Source organism: Diadema setosum, chromosome 4, assembly GCF_964275005.1.
Source record: "Diadema setosum chromosome 4, eeDiaSeto1, whole genome shotgun sequence".
NCBI classification, from domain to species: Eukaryota; Metazoa; Echinodermata; class Echinoidea; order Diadematoida; family Diadematidae; genus Diadema; species Diadema setosum.
Window position 1 is genome coordinate 154,759 of NC_092688.1, and position 26,133 is coordinate 180,891.

The 26,133-nt window shown below is 37.1% G+C and overlaps 1 protein-coding gene across 2 annotated transcripts in view; it reads left to right on the plus strand.

Annotated features, from left to right (window-relative positions):
* The window catches only part of LOC140227496 (squamous cell carcinoma antigen recognized by T-cells 3-like), a 101,048-nt gene that overhangs the window by 55,725 nt on the left and 19,190 nt on the right, over positions 1-26,133 (plus strand). For both annotated transcript variants that reach the window (XM_072307894.1, XM_072307895.1), the window contains 5 exons: positions 4,470-4,671; positions 6,108-6,292; positions 10,310-10,393; positions 13,370-13,480; positions 14,548-14,637. In XM_072307894.1, the coding sequence (XP_072163995.1) occupies positions 4,470-4,671; positions 6,108-6,292; positions 10,310-10,393; positions 13,370-13,480; positions 14,548-14,637 (672 nt within the window). The remainder of the gene's footprint in view (positions 1-4,469; positions 4,672-6,107; positions 6,293-10,309; positions 10,394-13,369; positions 13,481-14,547; positions 14,638-26,133) is intronic.

Below are 26,133 nucleotides of genomic sequence, written 5' to 3' on the forward strand. Positions count from 1 at the left end.
AAACAAAAGGTCGAAAAAAACAAAGAAATACATAAGAAATTCGTAAAACAATAAAATAAATAAGAAATTAATTTTGATACCGAATTTTTTTGCAAGTACATTTGCTAAGAATGCCACAAAGAATAATTAGACCAAAAATGAGCACTTTTGGAGCTTTATTTACTGATTTAGATCAAAGAGTCTGATTTCTCGCATAAATTAGCATAATTAAATCAAAATAAAATAAAAAGTAAAATTTAAATATACGATCTTGTAGATTACATTGCACACTACCATTGTGCAAATTTCCACGGCGATCGCGCAATCCACGGCCGAGATCTTAAGGGGGGGCCCTTTAGGCCCCCCCAGTCTTTCGAGCTACCAAAATAGCCCAGTCTTTTTAGGGTTAAACTTAGTGTTTTAAACCATTTTATAAAATTCTCCTCTCCCCCTCCCCTGTCCACCTCGGACTTACTACCTTCCTCACTATCTTTCTATCCTCTCATCAATCTTTCCTTACAAGAGAGCCGCCTTGTGTTTGTCAATGTGCGTTGGTATGTGTGCATGTATGTGTGTATTACTCTGTCTGTCTTTTTTTTTTACTACCGCAGAGGGAAATTGTTGTTGTTGTTGTTGTTTTTGCTACTGTATGTTTTTTTTCTGTATGAGGGGACTGCATTCTACAAGCTCTGCTTTTTAGCAGTCCCCTCCATTTCCAGCAATATTGTTTATGTATTTACCACAGTGACATAACAGTTATTTTTTGTATTTCTGTTGATAATTTACCTGTATCTTTTTTACATTGTTATTTCTGTTCATCGCATTGTGGTAGTGATTTTCTGACATCTGTGTATACGAATGTTTCATTGTACTTCCAATTATTTTGTTTGTTGGAAATGAAATAAATCAACTTGACACAATTACTTGACACAATAAGCTCACTTTGCAGCTACTTAATAGACCGAAGACTGGTTTAAACTCAGTTAAATTTTTAGCAGAATATGTGCCTTATTAGTCAAGGATACGGTAGACTGTGTGTACTGATATGATGGGAGCCAGTCCCAGACACCGTGCGCGCGTGACAGCTGTGCGGGGCTTGAAAATTTGCAAACTTAATGAATTTAGCTGAAGACATGCGGCGACCGTGGTAGGTCACGTTGTTATAAACATGTTGAAATCAGCTAACTACGAGTTAGATGGCACGGTCACTGATATTTTACGGTAAAACGGTCTAACACGAAGATAGCCCATTTTGCCGTGTAAGGCATCACCAATAGCACCGATCATTTATCTCTATCTTAAAGGGAAGGTAAACCCAAAAAGCAATGTGGATTGAGTGAAAGCAGCAACATTAGTAGAACACATCAGTGAAAGTTTGAGGAAAATCGGACAATCGATGCAAAAGTTTTTAAAAAAAATTTTTAAGTTTTGGTGTTGGAACCGCTGGATGAGGAGACTACTAGAGGATATGACGTATTAGTGGACAACAATACAAAGAAAATATAAAGGAAATTCAACAAAAATTCACTTTTCTAGAATTATGAAAGAGCAATGGACCAACCTCTTTCAGAAAGCAGGGGGAATAATTGCTACCCTTAACATATGTCAATATCAAGCTGATGGAATTTGTAATTTTCATGAAAAATGGATTTTTGTAGAATTTCTCTATATTTTCTTGGTATTGTTGTCCACTCATACGTCATAACCTCTAGTAGTCTCCTCGTCCAGCGGTTCAACACCACAACTTTAAAAATTCATAACTTTTGCATCGATTGTCCGATTTTCTTCAAACTTTCACTGATGTGTTCTACTAATGGTGCTGCTTTCACTCAATCCACATTGCTCTTGGGGTTTATCTTCCCTTTAAGATAGAAAGAGGATCAGAAATATCTAAAAAACGAAACGTTTTTGAGACAAGCCGATGTCACCAATGGAAAGAGCTCCTGAAGTAGATTCTAAAGTTTTCAGAAAAAGTCACAATTTTCAAGATAGACCCTTTTCCCATGTGAAGGCCGCACAAAGTGTCGCCAGAGGCATTATGTTTTCATGTTGTCCGTCCTTCTGTCCATCTGTAATCAATTTTGTGGACAGCATAATTAAAAAATTGTTTGAGGTATCCTCGTGAAACTCGGCAGGTATATGTATGAGGGGGTGAAGTTGTGCCTATCAACTTATGGGCACATATGCTCAAGATCAAAGGTCAAAAGGTCACGGTCAAATGCACAAAATTTCACTTCCCCCCCCCCCCCATATTTATGCAATGCCTGAAGGTATTTTCTTTAAACTTAGTGCATACATGCATTAAACAATTAAGATTCTGTAGTGAGAGTTTTGGGTCATGAGGTCAAAGTTCAAAGGTCACAGGCCAAGTGAAAATGTTAAAATTTTATTTCTTTCTCCATATATCTTGAAAAGCATTCCAGGTATCTTCATGGAACATATTACATATGCATGTACTGACTGGCAGTGATTATCTACGGAATTTTGGGGTCAAAAGTCAAGGTCAACTCATTAAATTTCACTTTTCCATCATATTTGTGCAATGCCTGAAAGATTTTTCTTGAAACTTGGTGTATACATGTATTACCCAATAGAGATTCTCTGGGAAGTTTTTGGCCAAGAAGGCCAAAGGCCAAAAGGTCAAAGGTCAAGTGAATGTGCTTAATTTCACTTCTTCCTCTATATCTCCGAAGTGGCTGGAGGTATCATCATGAATATGCATGTTCTGCCCAACAGTGATTCTCTAGGGAATTTTAAGGTCATAGGGTCAAAGGCCAGGTCAAAATTCTAACAATTTACTATTTGATACAGAAAAGTTTACTTTTTCTCTATACCTTGAAATTGCCCAATACATGACTTATAAAAGGGTTAAAAGTCAACTAAAAGTCCTCTAATCCCCAAATACATGCTGTCTCAAGGAAAGTGAACACTCAACACATTATAACATGTCATTTTAGTAATTTGCCAATTAGATGAATGTGCCATCACACATTGTCAAGACCTAATGAGAGAGTTATACATTATGGCGGAGGCATACCAGTCGCCATAGAGAAATTTCTAGTCTTTATACATTTCAATTATGGCTCATAATTTTTCATCCCTATGTCCGTTTGCCACCAAACTTGGATGGTAGATGTCCCTTGGGGAGTTGAAGGTCGTCACAAGGTCAAAGGTCACAGACAGGGATAAACAAACTTTAAGGTCCCAATGTTAAGTGTTTATGGCGCATTTCTATTATGGCTCATAACTTTTGATCCCTATCCATTTGTGACCAAACTTGGATGGTAGATGTCCCTTGGGGAGTTGAAGTTCATCACAAGGTCACAGGTCACAGACAGGGGTCAACAAACTTTTAGGGCCCTAGGTTAAGTTTTTATGGCACGTTTCGGTTATGGCTCATAACTTTTGATCCCTATGTCCGTTTGTGACCAAACTTGGCTGGTAAATATCCCTTTGGGAGTTGAAGGTCACCACAAGGTCAAAGGTCATAGGCGGGATCAATGAACTTCCGGGAGTTAGAAAAAATTAATTTCTTCTACGCGAGTTGGCAAGACACATTTTGGCTCTTAAATTGCCTTGTTTGCACTCAAATCATGACGGGATTTTCTCTATGTATCATGAACCAGTGAGAAGACTTTTATTCCTGCACATCAGATTGTTCTGCAGAGGATGTTAGAGCTTGTGATGATGACTATGGAGGGGGAGGGGTCATTACCCAAAAGATTACTTTTGAAATACTTTTGAGAGCAAGCCAGTGAGAGATATGTGAGACAGTGATGTAACCAAGACTTATTTACCTACTCAAATATGGTTGCAACCAAAGTCAATCTCCACAAAACTGTAGAATATAATGGTGTTTGGTGGTTTTTTGTTTTTGTTTTTGTTTTGTTTGTTTGTTTTTTTTTTTTTTTTTCTTTGAGGGGGGGTGGTTAATCGCAGTGAAACTTTGACTTTTTTTATCTTGGAAGAGGTTCATCTGATTGGTAATTCTCTAATTAAGGCAAAATTTCGTTTGTACACAACCAAAGCAAACTATTTACCTTTGGTGAGCTTTCGCCTGCTGTCCGTAGGCTTCATCAGACTGGCGTTGCCTGGGGTGTAGGCAGTCTTACAGGGGCAATACAAATTATCTTCAGCATACATCCCCACTCTCTGACTCTGAGACTGCCTACACACCCCATCTACGGCAAGTCAACGCCAGTCTGATGAAGCCTACAGACAGTAGGCGAAATCTCACGCAAGTAAATAGTTTTCTTTGGTTGTGTACAAACGAAATTTCGCCTTAATTTGACTTTTTTAGTTGATTTCCCTTTATTTGTCGGAGTCAACTTGAACACAGAATGGAGTTCCATTTTCAGTTACTTGAAGGAATAGGTATCAAATGTGCATTTTAATGTAGATTGTTTTGAGAAGAAACAAAATGAATACATTTACTTGAGATAGTAGTGTGTGTCTCAAACATACTTTTTGGATTCTGTCTTGCCAAACAGAGGACAAGTTCAGAAACGGTAATCAGAGGCAATGTGGGCAAATCTACTAAACCTTCTTCGTCTTCTTTGACTCCGCCCTCATCATCCCAATCATCTACTGTATCGACAGTAACATCTCCATCATCATCATCATCATCATCGGTGTTTAAAGTACCCCATGTTCCTGTACCTCGTATAGCGTCATCAGATACTGCCATGCAAGGTAAGTTACATGTCTCAGGGTTTTCCAGACTAGCCTGATTACAATTGATTAAAAGGATGGCAGAGAAGATATGCTTACATGATAAAAAAGGACTACTGCTTTGATTATTTTTGTTTTTATGCCTCTGCCACAAAGCGTCAGCGGAGGCATTATATTTGTGGGTTGTCTGTCTGTCGGTCCATAGTCAATTTTGTGGGCAGCTTAATTTAAGAATAATAATAATAATAATGATAATAAACAACACTTAGCGCTTAATACTGACATTTGATGTTTCCAAATGAAACCTGGCATATGTATGTATGAGTGGACAAAGTTGTGCCTATTAACATTTGGGCACACACACACAGTCAAGGTCAAATATCAAAGTCAATTTCTTGAAATTTAACTATTTTCTCCATATCTCTGCAATGCCTGAAGGTACAATGTATTTTCATGAAATGTAGTGTATAATGTGTTACCAGGTAACAATACTCTAGGAAAAAGTTTCGGGGTGCTGATTCTGCCCAGTCCACCCCCCCCCCCCCCCCCAATTAAGTCAAATATCTTATTTTAGCATGTTAGATACTAATTAAAAGCATTGAGAGCCTATTATGGGGGTTTGTATATCTGTTTTATCATATTCATTAATTGTACATCATAAAAACTTCCTGTAAAAAAGTCATTTCAATTTTTATGTATTTTATTGTTTTTGGAATTTCCTATGTCTTTCTTTGTTCTTTTTTCTTCTTTTGTTTTTTTCTTTGTTTTTCAATGGAAGTTGTAATGGACCATTCATCTACCATAATTAGCATAAAATCAATTGATGAAAGGGATGAATAGTAAAAATAGTCAGGTTTTTATGAGTTTCAGGACAGAGCACTGTTTTCCATAGGAAATGTACACAAAATCACAAAATTGAGCACATTTTGGGGTGACATGTTGTTAAAAATATGGGTGTGGATTCATAACAATATGCACTGACATTGCAAATTTGGTCTCAAAAGTTGCGCGAGACTTGAGAGAAAAAAGCCAAGAAACCTTGCAACGAGGTCTTCTCGCGTTGTAGAATTATTACGCTTGTACCATCAAACTTTCAAACATGTTATTTCAATTTTTTAACAATCGTGTGAAACCGTTGTCTCACACTGTCAAGATGTACAATGCAGTCATAACAGACCTATTGGAGAATGATGTGATATTGTTGAGGCATACCAGTGGCAATAGTGACATTTCTAGTTTTGTTTTTATTGTTCAGTGTAATTTCATATGTGTGCAAAGAGTTATCTTCAGTGCTATATTTCATGCAAAATTTATGAAAGAGTTGAAATGAAATGTGACTCTTGATTTAAGAAAGAGTAATGTATGATTAGCATTACAGCATGTGTGAAGATTGACAAGTTTTTCTCATATGATATGATATGACTAGCTGATGACATGTTTTGTTTCCATTATGACAGCTGAAAGCAGTGAAGGAGATCGGAGTATGTCTCAAACCAATACAAGACATGAGATGGAGGAGCAGAAAAAGCAAACTAAAACTAAGAAGACTGACCATGTGCATAGCAAAGATCCTCAAACTGTCTTTGTCAAAAACCTTGACTACAATTTGACTGAAGAGGCCATTCGGGAAAAATTCTCAGAGGTATGTTTTTGACAAGTCATGAGAGAAAATTTGTGGTCATTTTATGTTTCCTTTTCCTGTATTTCATCGTTTTCCCACTCAATGTCAAGTCTGGAATTATTCCTTGAGACTTTAAAAGAGCAAAAGGGTATAATTTGATCAGCACAAGTAACATTCCTTTGACTGGTACTGCAAAGAAGTTGCTTACTGTCTGATGATATGATCATGAAGCTCAAATAAGTTTGCATCACAGGGGTCTTTTTATGTAAAAAAAGAAAACAAAAAGATGTCTCATGTTATGAGACATCATGTATTTTGATATTTGCCATGTATGTTTTGATTGTTTTGTCTTTGCCTTGTCCTGTTCTTAAGTTTTACTTGCTTCGAGCGCATTGGTAACAGAAGTTTAATGAATGTTTATAGGTCAGCCGAAAATAAGGGACATTTCCTTTCTGGCTGCTGCCTACCATAGCATTTCTTTTTATACTGTTTAACTGATATGTTTGTGATTGTATTCTATTATAATGTTGATGTATGTGTTTGTTTTTTATCATCTTCTTTGCTTTGGTGAAATAAAGAAACCTATTGATAATATGTAATCTTTCAGTTTATATGTGGGTTTTTTTCTTTGTATAATTTTTGCATTTCAATGATATCTTGTTCAAGACATGAAATTGCTGAAAGATAGCAAGAATTACATTGAAATGATGTGAGTCCTGAATGGGTGGGAGCACTGACTTCAAATCTAGCAAGACGATTCATGGTTGGGAACGACAAGAAGAATCATTTATTTAGTACCGAAATGAAACCAATCGATGAGCTATTATCGTCACTATTATAGGTTTTCCCGGTCAATTTCATACTTTTGTCATTCAAATTCATTAATGTGCATTCAAATTCACACAGCGCATGCATGCAAAAATATTCAGGCATTCAAATTCAGAATCCGAGCAATCAATTTCATTTATGGGCGTTCTATTTCGTTTTCGTCAAATCAAATTCACGATTGGGCATTCAATTTCCAAATGCGAGCACCGACTTTCCTACTTGTAAGGTCCAATTATCAGTGCGTCCAAACAACACAACAACAATTTAATCATATTTCTTGGTGATACTGCATGCTGACAATTCATCAATTTAAAGACAAACTGACGCACAATGATCTCATGTCCCGCAAAAGTAAACCAATAGGCATTTTCACATCAGCCCGATGTTTCGAGATCTTCTGACTTGGGAAATTTTCCCGATAGCGAGATAGCGGGCTATTTGATAATGTGAACACAAATTTGCGCACTAATTGTATCGCTCTGATTGAGAAAATTTCTCGACTCCAACTCGGGAAATTTCTGAAATAGCGGGATAGTAGCGCGCTATTGGATAATGTGAAAACGACTCGAGAAATTTGCGCGATGAATTCCATCATTCCTAGCGTGTGTGACCCGATCGACCAAGGCAAACTGCACACAAAGCATGAGGAATTTTTGAGAGGGCACACACATTACTGATGCTGTTTGCACATACTCAGCTGTCGAATTAGCTATTTTAAAATTGTTAACTATTCAGACTACCCCCTATTCGGGCTGATGTGAATAAGAAATGAAATAGCGCTCTAATTTGCAATATCGCGGAAAATTTTTCGAGCTTGGATGTTTATCGGGCTGATGTGAAAACGCCTAATGAGATAGCAATACACAACAAACAAGACGTAAAAAAATGTTCAACCTCATGTATCAGTTTCAATATAGTCAAAATGTTTTTTTGTCCCCGCCGAACGAGTTCGAGCAGGGGACTATGAAACGGGCTCCGTACGTGTGTGTGTCCGTGTGTCCGTCCGCCTGTCTGTCCGTCCGTCTGTCTGTCTGTCTGTGCGTCCGTGTGTGATCAAAATGTTAAATTTGCTACTTCTCTGTCATTTATGAGCCAATTTTGATTCTGTTTGCTTTATATGATAGCACTACATGGGAGCTTTGAAACTTCTACACAGAATTTCAGTTGTGACCTTTGACCTTGACCTTTGACCTATATTGTACATTTTGCTTCAAAATGCTACTCCTTCGCCATTTCTAACCCGATTTCGATTCCTTTTGCTTTATGTGATGGCACTAGGTGAGGGCTTCAAAACTTCTACACAGAATTTTGACCTTTGACTTCTTTGACCTTTGACCTTGATTTTTGACCTATATTGTACATTGGCTACAAAATGCTACTCCTTCGCCATTTCTAACCCGATTTCGATTCCGTTTGCTTTATGTGATGGCACTAGGTGAGGGCTTCAAAACTTCTACACAGAATTTTGACCTTTGACTTCTTTGACCTTTGACCTTGATTTTTGACCTATATTGTACATTTTGCTACAAAATGCTACTCCTTCGCCATTTCTAACCCGATTTCGATTCCGTGTGCTTTATGTGATGTTACTAGGTGAGGGCTTCAAAACTTCTACACAGAATTTTGACCTTTGACTTCTTTGACCTTTGACCTTGATTTTTGACCTGCCTTGTACATTTTGCTACAAAATGCTACTCCTTTGCCATTTCTAACCCAATTTCATTTCCGTTTGCTTTATGTGATGGCACTACAGTCTGTAGGTGAGGGCTTCAAAACTTCTACACAGAATTTTGACCCTGGACTTCTTTGACCTTTGACCTCGATTTTTGACCTATATTGTACATTGGCTACAAAATGCTCCTTTGCCATTTCTAACCCGATTTCGATTCTATTTTCTTTATGTGATGGCACTAGGTGAGGGCTTCAAAACTTCTACACAAAATTTTGGCCTTTGACTTCTTTGACCTTTGACCTTGATTTTTGACCTATATTGTAAATTGGCTACAAAATGCTACTCCTTCGCCATTTCTATCAAAACCCGATTTCGATTCCGTTTGCTTTTTGTGATGGCACTAGGTGAGGGCTTCAAAACTTCTACACAGAATTATTGACCTTTGACTTCTTTGACCTTTGATCTTGATTTTTTACCGATATTGTACATTTTGCTACTAAATGCTACTTCCGGCGGGGACATATTTTACGCACCGCGTAATTTCTACTTTTCCTTGTTTTCCTCGAAAGTGTCAACCAACCCTCCATATATGCTCGTCTGTAGGCCTATACAGTGCCTAATGTTTGTTTGTTTGTTTCATTTTCCATCAAAGAAGATGGCTGGATAACCCATATTCAGCTGCAATGGTTGGTCTTCCATATGGGGTCCAGTTGGATATAAGCCTTAAACCCCCTGTTCTTTGCAATGAATAAATGAAGTGGGATCTTTTACGTGCATGAGATGTGACTCTCTCACACAATGGACCTCCATTTTATGTCCAATCCGAGGGACATGTGCCTGTATATTCCTTTTTGCTAAGTGTGAGTTCAAAATTTTCAATGAACAGGTGGACCTCTACTGTAATATAAATAATCATCATAAATCCCAATGTATTCAAAGGCAAATGAAAAACACATGCATACACAGCCCAAACTAACCAATTGATTCAGGACTTCTTTTAAATTGAATGCAGTTATTTGGAACATGGTTGCCTATTCACGAATATGAATGATCGACGAGATTCTGTCGCCAGCTTGACATGAATTTGAATGCTCATTGATGAAATGCGTGCTCCTCTCTTAAATTTGAATGCTCTGATAGTGTATTTGAATGCTCTGACAGTGAATTTTAATACTCGGATGGTGAATTCAAATGACCGGATTTTGAATTTGATTGCTGATTCAGTGCTGCGAGCATGGAATGCGTGAAATCGAATGCTCGGAATAGGAACATGAATGACAAAAGTATGAAATTGACCGGGAAAACCTATACTAGGAAAAATATTATGATACCAATGTGCCTGTAATTGTGTTCTACAGTGTGTAATTAATAAATTTCAAAGCCTCAACCATATTTGAACACACAATTTGTGATGTGTTACCTGCTACATAATAGTGAAAGAAAACATGTATCTGCATATTTGCTGCTGTTTTGTGACCATTGTCAATGAAGACTGCTCAGCTTGAGACCTATAATGCTGATTCTCTGTTGACTTGCAGTGTGGCTCAATCACAGAGATACGAATGGTGACCAACTATCAGAAGAAGTTCAAAGGTTATTGCTACATAGAGTTCGAGGAAGAGGTAAGCAATCCAATACAGGAGAAGATAAGGCACTTTAGTGTGCATTTCAGAATAAACATGAACACTTTCCCTTGTAAATAGCACAGTCTGAGACCATATTGTGACTTCCTTTAGTGTTTTGAGGTCAATCTGATGAGCCCTTTCTACAAAAGCATTATGTATAGATTATTGTCCCCGCCGAACGAGTTCGAGCAGGGGACTATGAAACGGGCTCAGTACGTGTGTGTGTCTGTGCGTCCGTGTGTGCGTCCGTGTGTGATCAAAATGTTAAATTTGCTACTTCTCATTTATGAGCCAATTTTGATTCTGTTTCCTTTATATGATAGCACTACATGGGAGCTTTGAAAATTCTACACAGAATTTCAGTTGTGACCTTTGACCTTGACCTTTGACGTAGACCTTTGACCTATATTGTACATTTTGCTACAAAATGCTACTCCTTCGCCATTTCTAACCCGATTTCGATTCCGTTTGCTTTATGTGATGGCACTAGGTGAGGGCTTCAAAACTTCTACACAGAATTTTGACCTTTGACTTCTTTGACCTTTGACCTTGATTTTTGACCTGTATTGTACATTTTGCTACAAAATGCTACTCCTTCGCCATTTCTAACCCGATTTTGATTCTGTTTGCTTTATGTGATGGCACTAGGTGAGGGCTTCAAAACTTCTACACAGAATTTTGACCTTTGCCTTCTTTGACCTTTGACCTTGATTTTTGACCTATATTGTACATTTTGCTACAAAATGCTACTCCTTCGCCATTTCTAACCCGATTTCGATTCCGTTTGCTTTATGTGATGGCACAAGGTGAGGGCTTCAAAACTTCTACACAGAATTTTGACCTTTGCCTCTTTGACCTTTGACCTTGATTTTTGACCTGTATTGTACATCGGCTACAAAATGCTACTCCTTCGCCATTTCTAACCCGATTTCGATTCCGTTTGCTTTATGTGATGGCACTAGGTGAGGGCTTCAAAACTTCTACACAGAATTTTGACCCTTGCCTTCTTTGACCTTTGACCTTGATTTTTGACCTGTATTGTACATTGGCTACAAAATGCTACTCCTTCGCCATTTCTAACCCGATTTCGATTCTGTTTGCTTTATGTGATGGCTCTAGGTGAGGGCTTCAAAAACTTCTACACAGAATTTTGACCTTTGCCTTCTTTGACCTTTGACCTTGATTTTTGACCTGTATTGTACATTGGCTACAAAATGCTACTCCTTCGCCATTTCTAACCCGATTTTGATTCTGTTTGCTTTATGTGATGGCACTAGGTGAGGGCTTCAAAACTTCTACACAGAATTTTGACCTTTGCCTTCTTTGACCTTTGACCTTGATTTTTGACCTGTATTGTACATTGGCTACAAAATGCTACTCCTTCGCCATTTCTAACCCGATTTTGATTCCGTTTGCTTTATGTGATGGCACTAGATGAGGGCTTCAAAACTTTACACAGAATTTTGACCTTTGCCTTCTTTGACCTTTGACCTTGATTTTTGACCTATATTGTACATTTTGCTACAAAATGCTACTCCTTCGCCATTTCTAACGCGATTTCGATTCCATTTGCATTATGTGATGGCACTAGGTGAGGGCTTCAAAACTTCTACACAGAATTTTGACCTTTGCTTTCTTTGACCTTTGACCTTGATTTTTGACCTGTATTGTACATTTTGCTACAAAATGCTACTCCTTCACCATTTCTTACCCGATTTCGATTCCGTTTGCTTTATGTGATGGCACTAGGTGAGGGCTTCAAAACTTCTACACAGAATTTTGACCTTTGACTTCTTTGACCTTTGACCTTGATTTTTGACCTAAGTACATTTTGCTACAAAATGCTACTCCTTCGCCATTTCTAACCCGATTTCGATTCCGTTTGCTTTATGTGATGGCACTAGGTGAGGGCTTCAAAACTTTTACACAGAATTTTGACCTTTGACTTCTTTGACCTTTGACCTTGATTTTTTACCTATATTGTACATTTTGCTACAAAATGCTACTTCCGGCGGGGACATATATTACGCATCGCGTAATTTCTACTTTTCCTTGTGTAGATAGAGTCACACATTAAAGTTTATGTCTTCTCTCTGTTTTATGAATGTCTGCCCTCTTACACTTGCTTTGTCCATAATTCTTCAGTACTGTGACATTTGCAACTGCACTACACACCTATGTAATTTGTTCATTGTGTGAACATACATGGTATGGATGTGATTTCCTTCAATCTGTGTTAGTGTCCATGCCTGTTTGGCCATCCACTTTTATTGATAAACATCTATTGCTTTGTCCCAAATGCTTCAATGCAATTGCCAAATTATAACCAAACTCGTGCCATACGTTTAATGTGTGACCGTACTCTGTACATGTAAGCTGTTCCAACGGGACTTATCTCAGTGTCAAAGAGCTTGTGATATCAACTTGTAACTGTTGATATCGTAGATTATTATCCATTTCATGACAGATGTTTATAATTACAATCACATTCTCCCACCTTCATCTCAGTAATGATTGTATCCCCCATGCATGTACCAGGGATATTGCTGTGGGCTGTATTTTTCTCATAGAAAGGCTTTATTGAATTTGATATGAATGTGTATTATTTGAAGACCTAGCTAGCTGTAGTTTCTGTTGGTAGCACCCTTGCTTGTTCTGTCTTTATACATAAGATATCTGTTTTGTGAGGGTCTCATTGTCTGCATTAAAGTGGAATAATTTCTAAACAGGATTTTGGTCAAATTTTGAACAGAGGTGTATTGTCAAATCTTGGTCTGTAGTGGTTTTGTTTATGCTGCCCCACCTCTTATTTGGTCAGATGTCATATTTTGGCAGGTGTTTTGTGCGCACCATTCATGTTTTTGTGACAGATATTGTTTGAAATTTTCAGTGAAGTGAATGATGATAAAATCGAGACTCTTGTTGGTCATTCATTTCTCTTCAGAGACTGATTAATTTTACTATTCCTTGTAGGAAGGTGCCCAGAAAGCTCTCAAGATGGACAGGGAGTTACTTGGGAACAGGCCAATGTATGTTGATCCCTCCAGAGATACAGCAAAGGTGCCAGGAGACAATAAATTCAAGGTAACAATTTAGTCATATGTATAATGTCATTTTTGTATTCTTGTAGCTCTAAGTACTGGGATTTTAGTAATTGGTTTGGAGAAATATGTAGTACAATGACATATGAAGCAAATACTGAATGCAAATTAAACTTGATCAAGGAAACAACAATTTAACACTCACTTTTTCAACTGGATGATCTCAAATATGAAATTAAAGGCATTGTTCAAGATAGTAATTACCTTTAAGAAATGATCGATACATTTGCATACTGTCTTTTTTAGATTAAAGTGTAATCTGTGTAACCTCACAATGCTACTTTTCTGCACTTCAGCAAGCCTGGTCAATGTTAGCATCTTACATGTTAGGTTTAAGAAAGGCCCCACTCCCTAATAGGGCTGATGAGCAGTGGCAGGATGCTTATTGAATCATTCTCACACGCAAAACTCTAGTAAACCATATTTGATTATTACACAGGGATCTTCTAGATGATGACAGCATGTGATTGCAAGAACATTTTATAAATGGTTAAGCAGTGGAAAGTAGAACCATCCATTTACATGTTGTAACTGCAAATGATTAGACAGATTTCCCCCAAATCATGCCAGAGGCCAAGTCTTTAAGTAGTACCGTTGGTCCATCTTTCCCACATTCTGTTATGATTTTTGGAAAAAGCACTTAAATTATGTTTTGGGTATGAGAACTGTATAATAAGAAAACTCTTAAAATGCCTGTCAAATTGCTCTTTTAGTTTATGATACTCAAAACCTTGACAAAATCAGTTTTATGCAAAGTGTATCAAAAATGTAACGTTTGGGTACAAAAGTCTTGTTTGGAAAAAAAAAATCACTTGTGTGATTACGGCAAATGTACTTGAGACAGACTCTGATGCATTTGACTTCTTTTCTGTAGTAGGGAATTAGAATGGCTTTCAGAAGCATGTTGTAAGAGTGTAAACCTTTTTTCTTTTTTTTTCTTTTTTTTGTTAGTAGACTAGTGCACTAGTGAAATTAGACACACAAACAAACAAATACCACCAATGTGTCCAATGTTTTATTGCTAATTGAAACGATCATTTCCCATTTCAGTACGAGAACAAAATGGAGAAAAATAAACTCTTCTTGTCTGGCTTGCCAAGATCTCTTTCCAAGGAAGAAGTGGAAAAAAGATTCTCTCAGGTAATCACACACTTAGTTTTTTATTTCACATAGTTTACCCTGGGGGAAAATTACAATGTGTATACCCCTGTAGGAAAGTTTTGTTAACTCTTTTAATGCCATTGTATAAACCCCTGTGTGCCATATTTTCTGAGTATTCAATTCAATTTGATTCAATTTTATTTATTCCACATGCTAAAAGGTATAAAAAACACAAATACATGTACACAGACATAACATATTGCACATTGCGTTTACTTTGGGAACAAAAGGAATGATGCAAACAGGTATACTTAGCATGTGTGGGAATAAAAAAAAGACCATATAGGACTTATCAAGGCCAATTCCCTTACAGATGAAGAGGCTACCAATTGCAATCATAGATATACATTTGAAGAGTAAATCTATACCATTAGATATTATACACAAAATTGCAAGTAAGAAAGAACATAATACACACAAAAGACAACAAAACAGAACAAAACAAAAAGGCAAATATCCCAAGGATTATTCAGCTGCACTTTGGATTTAAAATATTCTATATTTACATTTAAAAGATGAGAGTGTAGGACATCCTTTAATAATAGCAGGTAACTCATTCCAGCACTTAGCTCCAATATACCTAATTGTAGTCTTTGAAAACTTATATAGGTAAAAGGGTAAACATATGTTATGAGCACATCTGGTGTTATAACTATGAACTGCACTATTTTGGATGAATAACTTATGGAAGGTTACAGGTAAAACACCTTTAGAATACGAAAACATAAATGTGGCCACTTGTAATTGCACTATTTGATTAATTTTTAAAAATTTCATTTTCTTGAATAATGTTGTAATGTGCTCAAAAGGGCTTACGTCGCAGACTGTTCTTATTGCATGCTTTTGTAATAACAACACATGCTTTGATAAGTACAATAAAGTGTGACCCCATCATTGTGTGATATACGGTTAAAAGAATTTTTGAAGGAAGTGCATATTTCAAATAACTCACAACACCTACAATTCTGCTGATTTTGATGCAAAGATCATTTATATATGAAGATGGTCTTTCCTTGTTAAGCCATCATCAATTATCACACCAAGAAATTTTGTATTATTCACTTGTTTACTTTTAGCATTACCTACTTGTATATATATTTGTAAAACATTTTCATCTGTTACCTTATTCTTTGTTTTGAAGATCATGTAACACGTTTTTCCTATGTTTAATACCAGACGATTTGCAACAAACCAAGAATATACTTTCTTCATTTCTGTGTTAGTCATATGATTGACTTCATGAACATCCCGGCCTGAGAAAAATCAGTTTGTATCATCTGCAAATAATATAGAAAACAAAGTAGGACTTACAAATTGCAAACCATTGACAAATAACAAAAAGAGGAGGGGACCCAGTATAGAGCCTTGTGGAACGCCTTTTTTCACATAACACAAATCTGATTTTATATTATTTACAATTGTATATTGTGAACGATCAGATGAATAACTCTTAAACCAATTCAGAGCACTTCCTCTTACTCCATAATATTCCAATTTTGTAATCAGTATACTATGATCTTTACAATCAAATTCCTTTGTTAAATCTAAAGAAATTCCAACCACAAACTCATGATTTTCCAGTGCATTTGATATTTTTTATGCCTCTGCCAACGAAGTGGCCGGAGGCATTGTGTTTTCGGGTCGTCCGTCCGTCCGTCCGTCCGTCCGTCCGTACGTACGTCCCGTTTTGTTTTTGTCGATATCTCAAGAACCGTGTGGTGGTTTTACTTCAAACTTGGTATGAGGGTATATCCTGGGGGGATGATACTTTGTTTGGATTTTAGGGTCACGGGTCAAAGGTCAAGTGAAAATGTTAAAATTTAACCTTTTTCTCCTTATCTCACAAATATTTCAAGATATATCTTCATGGAACTTAATATATATGCATGTACTGACTGACAGTGATCATTTAGGGTATGTATAGGTCATGGGTCAAAGGTCGAGGTCAACTCATCAAATTGTCATTATTTCCCTCTCATCTATGCAATGCCTGTAGAATTTTTCCATGAAACTTAGTGTATGCATGTATTACCCAATACAGATTTTCTTGTCAAAAGGTCAAAGGCCAAAAGGTCAAAGATCAAGAGAAAGTGCTAGATTTCACTTTTTCTTTAAACTTATAAAAGGGTCAAAAGTTGGGTACAAATCCCTAAATACCTGCACTTTTATTAGACAGTATAGCCATTCATCCAAATAAACCTAGTTCAAGGAAAGTGAACATTCAATGCATTTGTGACAAACATGTCATTTTTAATATTTTGCCAGTTATGTGAAACTGTCATCACACATTGTCAAGACATTGTGCTATAGGCCTATTCGGAGAACCATGCATTATGGCAAAGGCATACCAGTCGCCATAGCGACATTTCTAGTTTGCCATTGATTTGAGTGATACCATTATGTGGAATAGCCATGTCGAAATCCAAACTGCTGATGATGTAAATTATCATTGTTATCAATGAAAGATATCAATCTAGCATAAACTAATTTTTCAAACAATTTGGTGAAAATTGACAACAGCGATATAGGTCTATAGTTTTGTAATTGGTGCTTATCCCCCGTCTTAACTGGAATTACCTTTGCAACTTTAAGCTGTCGAGGGAATATACCATTTTCCAAAGATGAATTAAATATTGCACATAAAGGTTCCATTACAAAACAAATTGAGTTCTCGAATACATTGACATGAATATCATCATCACCAGGACTTTTGTTTACTTTCAAATCACTTACAATGGTTAATATTTCAGCAGTTGTAATAGGCTTAAAAAATATAGATTGGCTATAATTTTTATGCAGGTAAGTATGAATAAATGCAGATGAGTCATGTACATCAGAAATAATATTGCTACCTATAATGCAAAAATATTCATTAAAATGTTGTGCGACAGACTCTTTATCATCAATAAGATGACCATTGATTTGTAATGAATCTATATAATTCCTCTGTGTTTGTTTATTCATGACATCATTAAAGATAGACCGCGTTTTCTTTAAGTTCCTACGCACACTGTTAAATTTCCGATGATAATATTCATGCTTCCTCTTATGTATTTCCTTGTTTGCCATATTTCGATATTGTTTAAATTTCTTTTCATTAATGACACTACGATTCTTAAGATACTTAACGATACAATAAATTACCAACTTCTTTTTACACATTTTCCATAGTGTGCTATTAAATCATGGTTTATCCTTCTTTTTCAATCTGTGTACACACTTCTGCAATGAAAAACACTCATTATAAAACAAGAGATATTTGGCAAGAAAGGCTTCAAATTGATCATCCACACCATTTCTGTTGACAACGTGTTCCCAGTTACAATTTCAAAGCATATTACAAAAATACTGTGTGGAAGAGTCATCAAAGACACGTTGAAATCTGTTGTGATCTATATTACTCTTACGATTGCATCTTATAACATCAAATATCAGTAAATGATCACTTATATCACATGTGAATATCCCAGAGACAACAATATTCTCAAACTTATTGATAAAGATATCATCGAGGAGCGTTGATGATTGTGCTGTTATTCCAGTGGGTTTTGAAATTACCGGAGAAAGTAAATATGATGAAAACATATCAATAAAGGAATCAGAAAACGACGCAGATGAAAGCAAGTTAATGTTGAAATCACCAGCCACACAGCAGTTTTTCTTTTCCCTCATAATCTTATGAAAAGGCAATTCTAAGATATTCGGAAACTTGGAAATAGATGCAGCAGGTGGGCTATATACAACCCTTACAATAATGTTTTCATTATGACAGTATATCTCAATACAAACTGTTTCGATGTTTTCATTAAATGTGACCCGCGACAACGGTTTCAGGCAAAAGTCGCAAGAGCAAATTCCCTCCTAGGCAGGGTATAAAGATTTTGACCATTATTTTCGTCGATTTTGGGTTTTTGCAGAATTTGAATCTTTCATATGTTTTCTACATCTACACTAAATTTCACAACATAAGACTAAGTTTTTCCTATCGAAAATGGAATTTTAAACACCCTATGTTGGATCGCACTCGTCAGTTTCGATCTTCTTTCGAATGCCGCGCCAATATGCCCGGCGTTGCTACGGCGCGGCGTGTGATTGGCTAGTGCGTCGCACACATTTACATAGTTCGGCTTTCAGAGATACGTACGTCTCACAGCGTGTCTGAAATGTTTTGTCCATGCGTGCATGCTCCATTGTTGTTGCTACAATAGATACCAGCACGCTCGCCCTGTACTGCATGCTCTTCGTTTGGCTTTCTATCCGAGCTTTTTCTACCGTAATGTCCACCACGGAAGTGAAACAAAAAGCGAACAGCAACACTAGGCAGCACTAACTTCCAACGTGAAAATAGATATGATAGGGAACATGGTTTGAACGTATCAAAGTTGCAAATCGCCACACAAATCGTGCAACATTCGATCGAAAATTCACTTGTCAATTGTGCTTGTAGTAAATACGACAGCAGGTTGACTCAAAAGAAAGCAGAAGAGAGGAAAGGAACGGTCATGAATGACCAATATTCAAATAATACCCTGTACTAAAAGTCACAATTGCACCAAACTAAGTAAAATCGTGTTTGTTTGTTTGTTTATTTATTTACCGTGATTTGTAAAGATGCATACAAATGCGCCACCGCTCCTGTGACGTGTACACACAGGCATAGCGTGTGGATGCCATTGGGTAATACCTGCACCATGCTCACGTAACCAGCAAGCTTGCAATTATCGTAACCGCCATCTTGAAAGACGTACTGGTAAACAAACCCGAACAAAACGCCATTATGTATTCGGCTCTATACGCTGAGTTCCGAGGAACCTGCCTGGGAAATTTGACTCTCTCAGTGAGCCAATCAGAAGCCGCTGTGGTTGCTAGAGGCGGAGCTTAATCTCAATTGGCACCATCGTACGGATTGGTGATTCTCACCTCGCATCGCCGCTCAGCACTGTCTTCGAGCAAGAGGTGAATCTTCAAAGCCCGTTTTCTTGCAATTTTGTCAGGCTAACAATTCAAAAAGTGCATTATATTTCACTTTATATGACCGCTTACGGTGCCGGAGAATACAAGTGTTTTATATCAATGTAGAGCTTAGGAAATGGGCAATGTGATTCAATGAAAAAATGAATTTTCAAAACTCCCGACTTTTGCCTGAAACAGTTGTCACCGGTCACAAATGATTCCAAATCTTGTCTTCGTTTAAATTTTAATTCACTGCATATAACCCACTCCTCCACCACGTTTATCATTACGTCTTTTATCTATAAATATATAATTTGGCAGTAGGCAGGATGAATATTCTTATGGCTTAAGCCAAGTTTCTGATATGGCAATGAGTGAAAACCTGTGTCTGAAAGTTTGTAAAAAAGTGTCCATATAATTAAAATTCTTCTTGATACTTCTACAATTAAAATGACAGATTGATAAATAATTAGTCTCATCTAAATCATCCACAAGATTATCAAAGTCCATTGGGAGCTAATAACTAGAATCATGTTCAAAATATCCACTTTGAATATGCTGGTTGTTACCATAACAGTTTGGGCATTGCACATTGTTATTATCCAGATTAAAATCAATTTGCCAATTACAAATAACACATTCATGTACAGACTTAAAAGACATTAAGACAATAAGAAATCTAATGTGCTGATATAAAAGAAGCTAAAAATGTGAAAAAGCACAAAGTTTATACAAAGGATGATGCCTGGAAAATTAGTACATATCATATTGCAACTGTAATACTATAAAATCCGGTGTGCTGACAGTATATAATCATATGTAAATTTACAATTAAAAGAATTCTACCTGTATAAGCTCAGCTGAGTTACATTCTGTCCAGATCGCTCTTGTTGTGGATTCGCCTTCGCGTCGTCTTTCCTCTAGATGTTTTGACAGAGACCAGGTGTGATGGATTCGAATGCAATCTCATCAGATGGACACGTTGTTGCAATAAAAGAACAAAGAAATCCTCGGTTAAACTTGATGTGGGTTCTTTATTCTGTTACACAGTATGCATTGTATCAGCAATATGTAACTGTGTGTACTGCAAACTTGCGCTTGCTAGTGTAGTCTATTCAACAACTGTGTAGGAATGAGTGGTTCCTGTAAGATACAAACAAGAAAGAAAGTTATTCATATAACACCATTCAAATCACTATACACTACTTCAACTCTACACTAAAATAGTAAGATGATAATGAATATTTCTCCTCCTGTTATAAATGAAGTAATTATGGCCAGAAATCAAGACAATGTTTATATCTATTCTAACTCAATTAAATGGTGACTGTGTTTACTATCATCATGAGTATTGCCGTTATGTATCTGGTATAATCTACAAGCAGAATAAACATAATGGACTTTCAATATTCTGTCTAAGTCAGACAAATCATTGTCGGTTAAACCTATTTAACACAATCAATATATATCTTGAATCTTATGATTGTAATCGCTCAATGCCACATCTCACATCAATGTCATTACAAGACGTCTTGTCGCAAATGGTGCATTAGTAACAACGAACATTAGACTCTCCCTAGCAACCCCTTTTTGTGGTCTTAAATGAGACTATCAAAGAATCTACGGCTAGACATATCACTATAACTTCAACTTTAATATCCCTCCGCGTGCATGAACTTCGTGCGTGGAGCGTTCCTAACACAAATACCTTAATGATATACATACGCGAAAAGATATAATCCAACTTTAACGTTTCAACATGAGCAATACATGATACCCAAAAATCCGTTTGAAACTCCACGGATTCACATTCACAATACTATCATTTCGGACTGTTCTCCAAAGGGGAGAGGTCTTTGCAAAGACCGTCTAAAACGTTCATCGTATTCTCATTAACACTATCCACACCGCGGACCATGCACCACACACGCTACACTGAACGTTAATGCAGTTGAACAATGCACGGAACAATAGATGCTGATACGTAGTACAGCATATAAGGCGATGACCTTGACCTTGACCTTGAAAACACACACCACATTGGTCCTTGCTTCTCATTTACTTTTACTCTTCTTAACTCCCTGACCATGGGAACTTTGCTTGTTCCTTAAATGGTGTACAAATCATAAATGAACAATTTTAGACATACCTTGGATTGTTGGACTTCATCAGATTGTCCAAGAAACCCAAACTACATGTATATTAAGCAAACTGCTGTGGCCAACTGCTGAGCAAACTGCTGCTCTTGTGGAACGACTGACCGGAACTCTTTTGCTAACAGTCTTCAATTTAGACCCTAACTTTGAAACTCGTATTGAATTGTATAATTCCATGACACCAGGATTCTTCTTTCTACTGACCACGCAGCGAGAATGTGGCTCTCTCTTTTTTGGCTGGCAAGAAAGGCATCTTGAAGGAGCTTCCGATTGATGTCTGTGAGGTCCTCACAAATGCTCATACCGGTTCCTTTGATTTTTCTGCGATTCCTCACCAGCTGTTGACGATGCTTGTATGATGTCAGCTTCACGATGACTGCCCTTGGTCTAGCTGTTCCGCGGCGTGTTGGTTGGGCGTTTCGATCACGATAAGTACGGTGACTGTGGTCTATATCTTCGGGTTTCAGGTCGACGTCGAGTTGTTGCTTGGCAGTGTGACATACAACGGTGTCTGTGCTCTCGTCGCTCGTTTCGGGGACTCCAAAGAATCTCACACAGTTTCTATGGGAATACTGCTCCTGTTGGTTGAGTTTGGATTGGAGATTCCTGATCAGCTGTTGGTCTTTCTCTACGTCTGATTTCCGCTTGGCAGCTTCCTGCTGAACAGCTTTGACCTTTTGCTCAAGATCAAGGATCAGCCCGTCTTGTTTCTCCACTCTTTCAATGAGGTGCTGGAATTTGGTTTCCATCACCTGTGCCACTGCCTCCTTGATAGCTGTCAGCACCTCTTCATCCTTCAGCCCATCTTTAATAAGGTTCTTTGTTGGTCTGGTAGCTGACATGCTGTTCAGGTTTGAGCTGTTCGAGAGAACAATAGTGATATGTCCTGCACAGCTGGATTGTTCATTCAGGAATTTGATGAAATGACTCGAGTAGCTGTAGTCTGTAATATAATGTACCTTGGCAAGACGGAGTACCAAAATTATTATTATTATTATTATTATTATTATTTCGTTTTATTTATACAGGGTGGCCCCGTCAGTAATCAAGTACTGTTTTCCAGGGGGCCCTGTAAACACATACATACAGGGTAACAATCACAAAAAATAACATTAACATAACACAATAGGTCTACATCATACAGACCAGAACTGTTCATAAAAATAAGAAAATAAGGAATGAGACTAAATGTTTCAACTTGCAACCAGGATGAAAAAAAAAAATACTGACTGGGTTTCTTAAAAAAAATGAACCTTCTATAATAAATAAGGGAATATCATATGTATCAAACTAGATATATCGCTGCGGCAACTGATATGCCTCCGCCATAATGCATGGTTCTCCTAATAGGTCTATAGTACAATGTCTTGACAATGTGTGATGACAGTTTCACACAATTGGCAAAATATTAAAATGACAGGTTTGACACAAATGTGCTGAATGTTCACTTTCCTAGAATTAGGTTCAATTGGATAAATGATTAAAATGTCAGAGTGCAGGTATTTGGGGAACTGATGATTTTTACTTGACTTTTAACCCTTTTATAAGTTTGTGCATTGAGTAATTTTCAAGGTATTGAGAAAAAGTATAATTTCAGTATCAAATGGGAAAATAGCATTATCTAAACCTGGCCTTTGACCTTTGACCTCAGTTCCAAAGAGAATCACTGTTAGGTTGAACATGCATAAATGTGTAAGTTTCATGATGATGCCTTGAGTTACTTTTGAGATATGGAGGAGAAAGTACAATTCAACACTTTCACTTGACCTTTGACCTTTTGAGCTTTGACCTTTTGGCAAGAAACTTCCCACAGAATATATATTGGGTAATACATGTATACATCAAGTTTTAAAAAAAAAAAACCTCCAGGCATTCCATAAATAAAATGAAAGTAGTGATATTTTGAGGAGTTGACCTTGACCTTTGACCCCTGGCCTTTGAACCATGACCCCCAACTTCTCTAGATAATCACTGCCCATTGGAACAAGCATACTAAGTTCCATGAAGATACCTTGAACCATTTGCGAGAATGAATTTTCAACCTTTTTTTTCACAAAATAACCTGTGACCTTTGACCTTTGACCTCGTGACCCTAAAATCCAAACAAAGTATTATCCCCCCAGGATATACCCTCATACCAAGTTTGATGTAAAACCACCACACGGTTCTTGAGATAGCAACAAAAACAAAACGGGACGGACGGATGGACGGACGACCCGAAAACATAATGCCTCCGGCCACTTCGTTGGCAGAGGCATAAATATACGTGCCTGAAAAAGTACACAACCCTTCACTATAAAATAAATCAGCATCCTACAAACAAAAAAAAATAAAAAATTAGAACCATCACTGAAGCTGATCAATACCCCCGCCCCCAGTGTTGCCCCATAATCAGTGGCGTATCTAGGGAAAACGGCGCCCAGGGCAAGCACGAAAATTGCGCCCCTAATTTCTGAAAAAGTGTTCAACCCCAACCCCATCCCGGTAGGGACTTTAAACAAAGTCCACATGATGCTTTTTCAAGCACTTAAAAGGGATCTTTTGAGGGTGATTTAAATGTAATGAATTTTGATAGATTTTGGCGAGCGAGCCAAAAATTTTTGTATTTCAGCTTACAAAACATGGAATTCTTGTCATTTTTTTTTTTGCTTACCAAATCTTACAATTCTAATCAAGATATAGTGACAGCCTTATAGATATTGATTTATACCAAAAAACTGAGGACTTTAAAAACTACTCTAAATTAATGCGCGCGAGTGAGCTGAAATTTGTAAATGTCCTCGTCATCATCATGTATTGTTCTTATCTTTTTTTATATAAATTTTGGCGAGCGAGCGCAGCGAGCGAGCCGAAAATTTTTGTATTTCAGCTTACAAAACATGGAATCTTGTCATTTTTTTGCTTATTAAATCTCACAATTATAGTGACAACCTTATAGATAACGATTTATACCAACAAACTGAGCGAGTGAGCCAAAATTTGTATATTTCTGCGTCATCATTACGTTTTTTTTTTCTTATCTTTTTTGATTTTTTTTTGCGCCCCCCTCCCCCGTATGTTCGAAACCGTTGGCGTCCTCTTTTGATCCAATCGGCGATCGCTTCAGAACGAATGAAATTGCAGTCGCTGCTCCGTGTAACATTTTTCCTGCTAAATATAAAATGACAGAGTGAACACAATAGACATTATCATTTTGTCCGCATCATCGTCACGTTTTATTCTTATCTTTTCTTTTTTTATACAAATTTTGGCGAGCGAGCCGAAAATTTTTGTATTTCAGCTTACAAATCATGAAACTCTTGTCATTTTTTGCTTATTAAATCTTACAATTCTAATGAAGATATAGTGACGGCCTTATAGATAACGATTTATACCAACAAACTGAGGACTTGAAAAAATACTCTAAATTAGTACGAGCGAGTGAGCCGAAATTTGTATATTTCCGCGTCATCATTACGTTTTGTTCTTTTCTTGTTTGATTTGTTGTTGTTTTTTTTGCGCCCCCCCCCCCATGTTCGAAACCGTTGACGCCCTCTTTTGATCCAATTGGCGATCGCTTCAGAACGAATGAAATTGCAGCCGCTGCTCTGTGAAACATTTTGCCTGCTAAATATAAAATGACATGTGTGAACACAATAGACACTGTCATTTTGTCATCATCACGTTTTGTTCTTACCTTCTTTTTTATATAAATTTTGGCGAGCGAGCGCAGCGAGCGAGCCGAAAATTTTTGTATTTTAGCTCACAGAACATGGAATTTTTGTGTGAACACAATAAACATTGTCATTTTGTCCGCGTCATCATCATGTTTTGTTTTTATCTTGTTTGATTTGGTTTTCTGCCCCTCCCCCCCCACCACCATTCTCCCTCCCACTTCCGTGCGAGTTTTTTTTTCTTCTTCTTCTTCTTCTTTTTCTTTTTAGGTGATCCGAGTATCCTTCGGATCACCTATTGTATCTGTACGGATTCTTTATTTATTTCTGGACAAAAGTTGTGCAGTGATTAGCTCAGAAAGTGCTGCACCTATCAATTTCAAAATTATATCATATATGTATCATGTCACAAAGACGACAGATCTAATAAAATCATAGTGATCAGTCGACCGTGACGTCACTATGACGTCATTATATGAAAACATATTCTCATTAATTTCTCATTAATGGAACGGAATTTTTGAATGAAATTTACGTCACATATATTTCATGTCAAGCGGATTCTACCCATATTCTCAAAAATCATCTACACCTTAAGACGTGCGCGTACGCGCGCGTTGAAATATTTGTACGCTCAAATCGAGCTCAAAATTTTTTTGCATCCGTTTCAGACCATTTGCAGCATTTTTTGAAAAATTGAAAAAATTGGACGG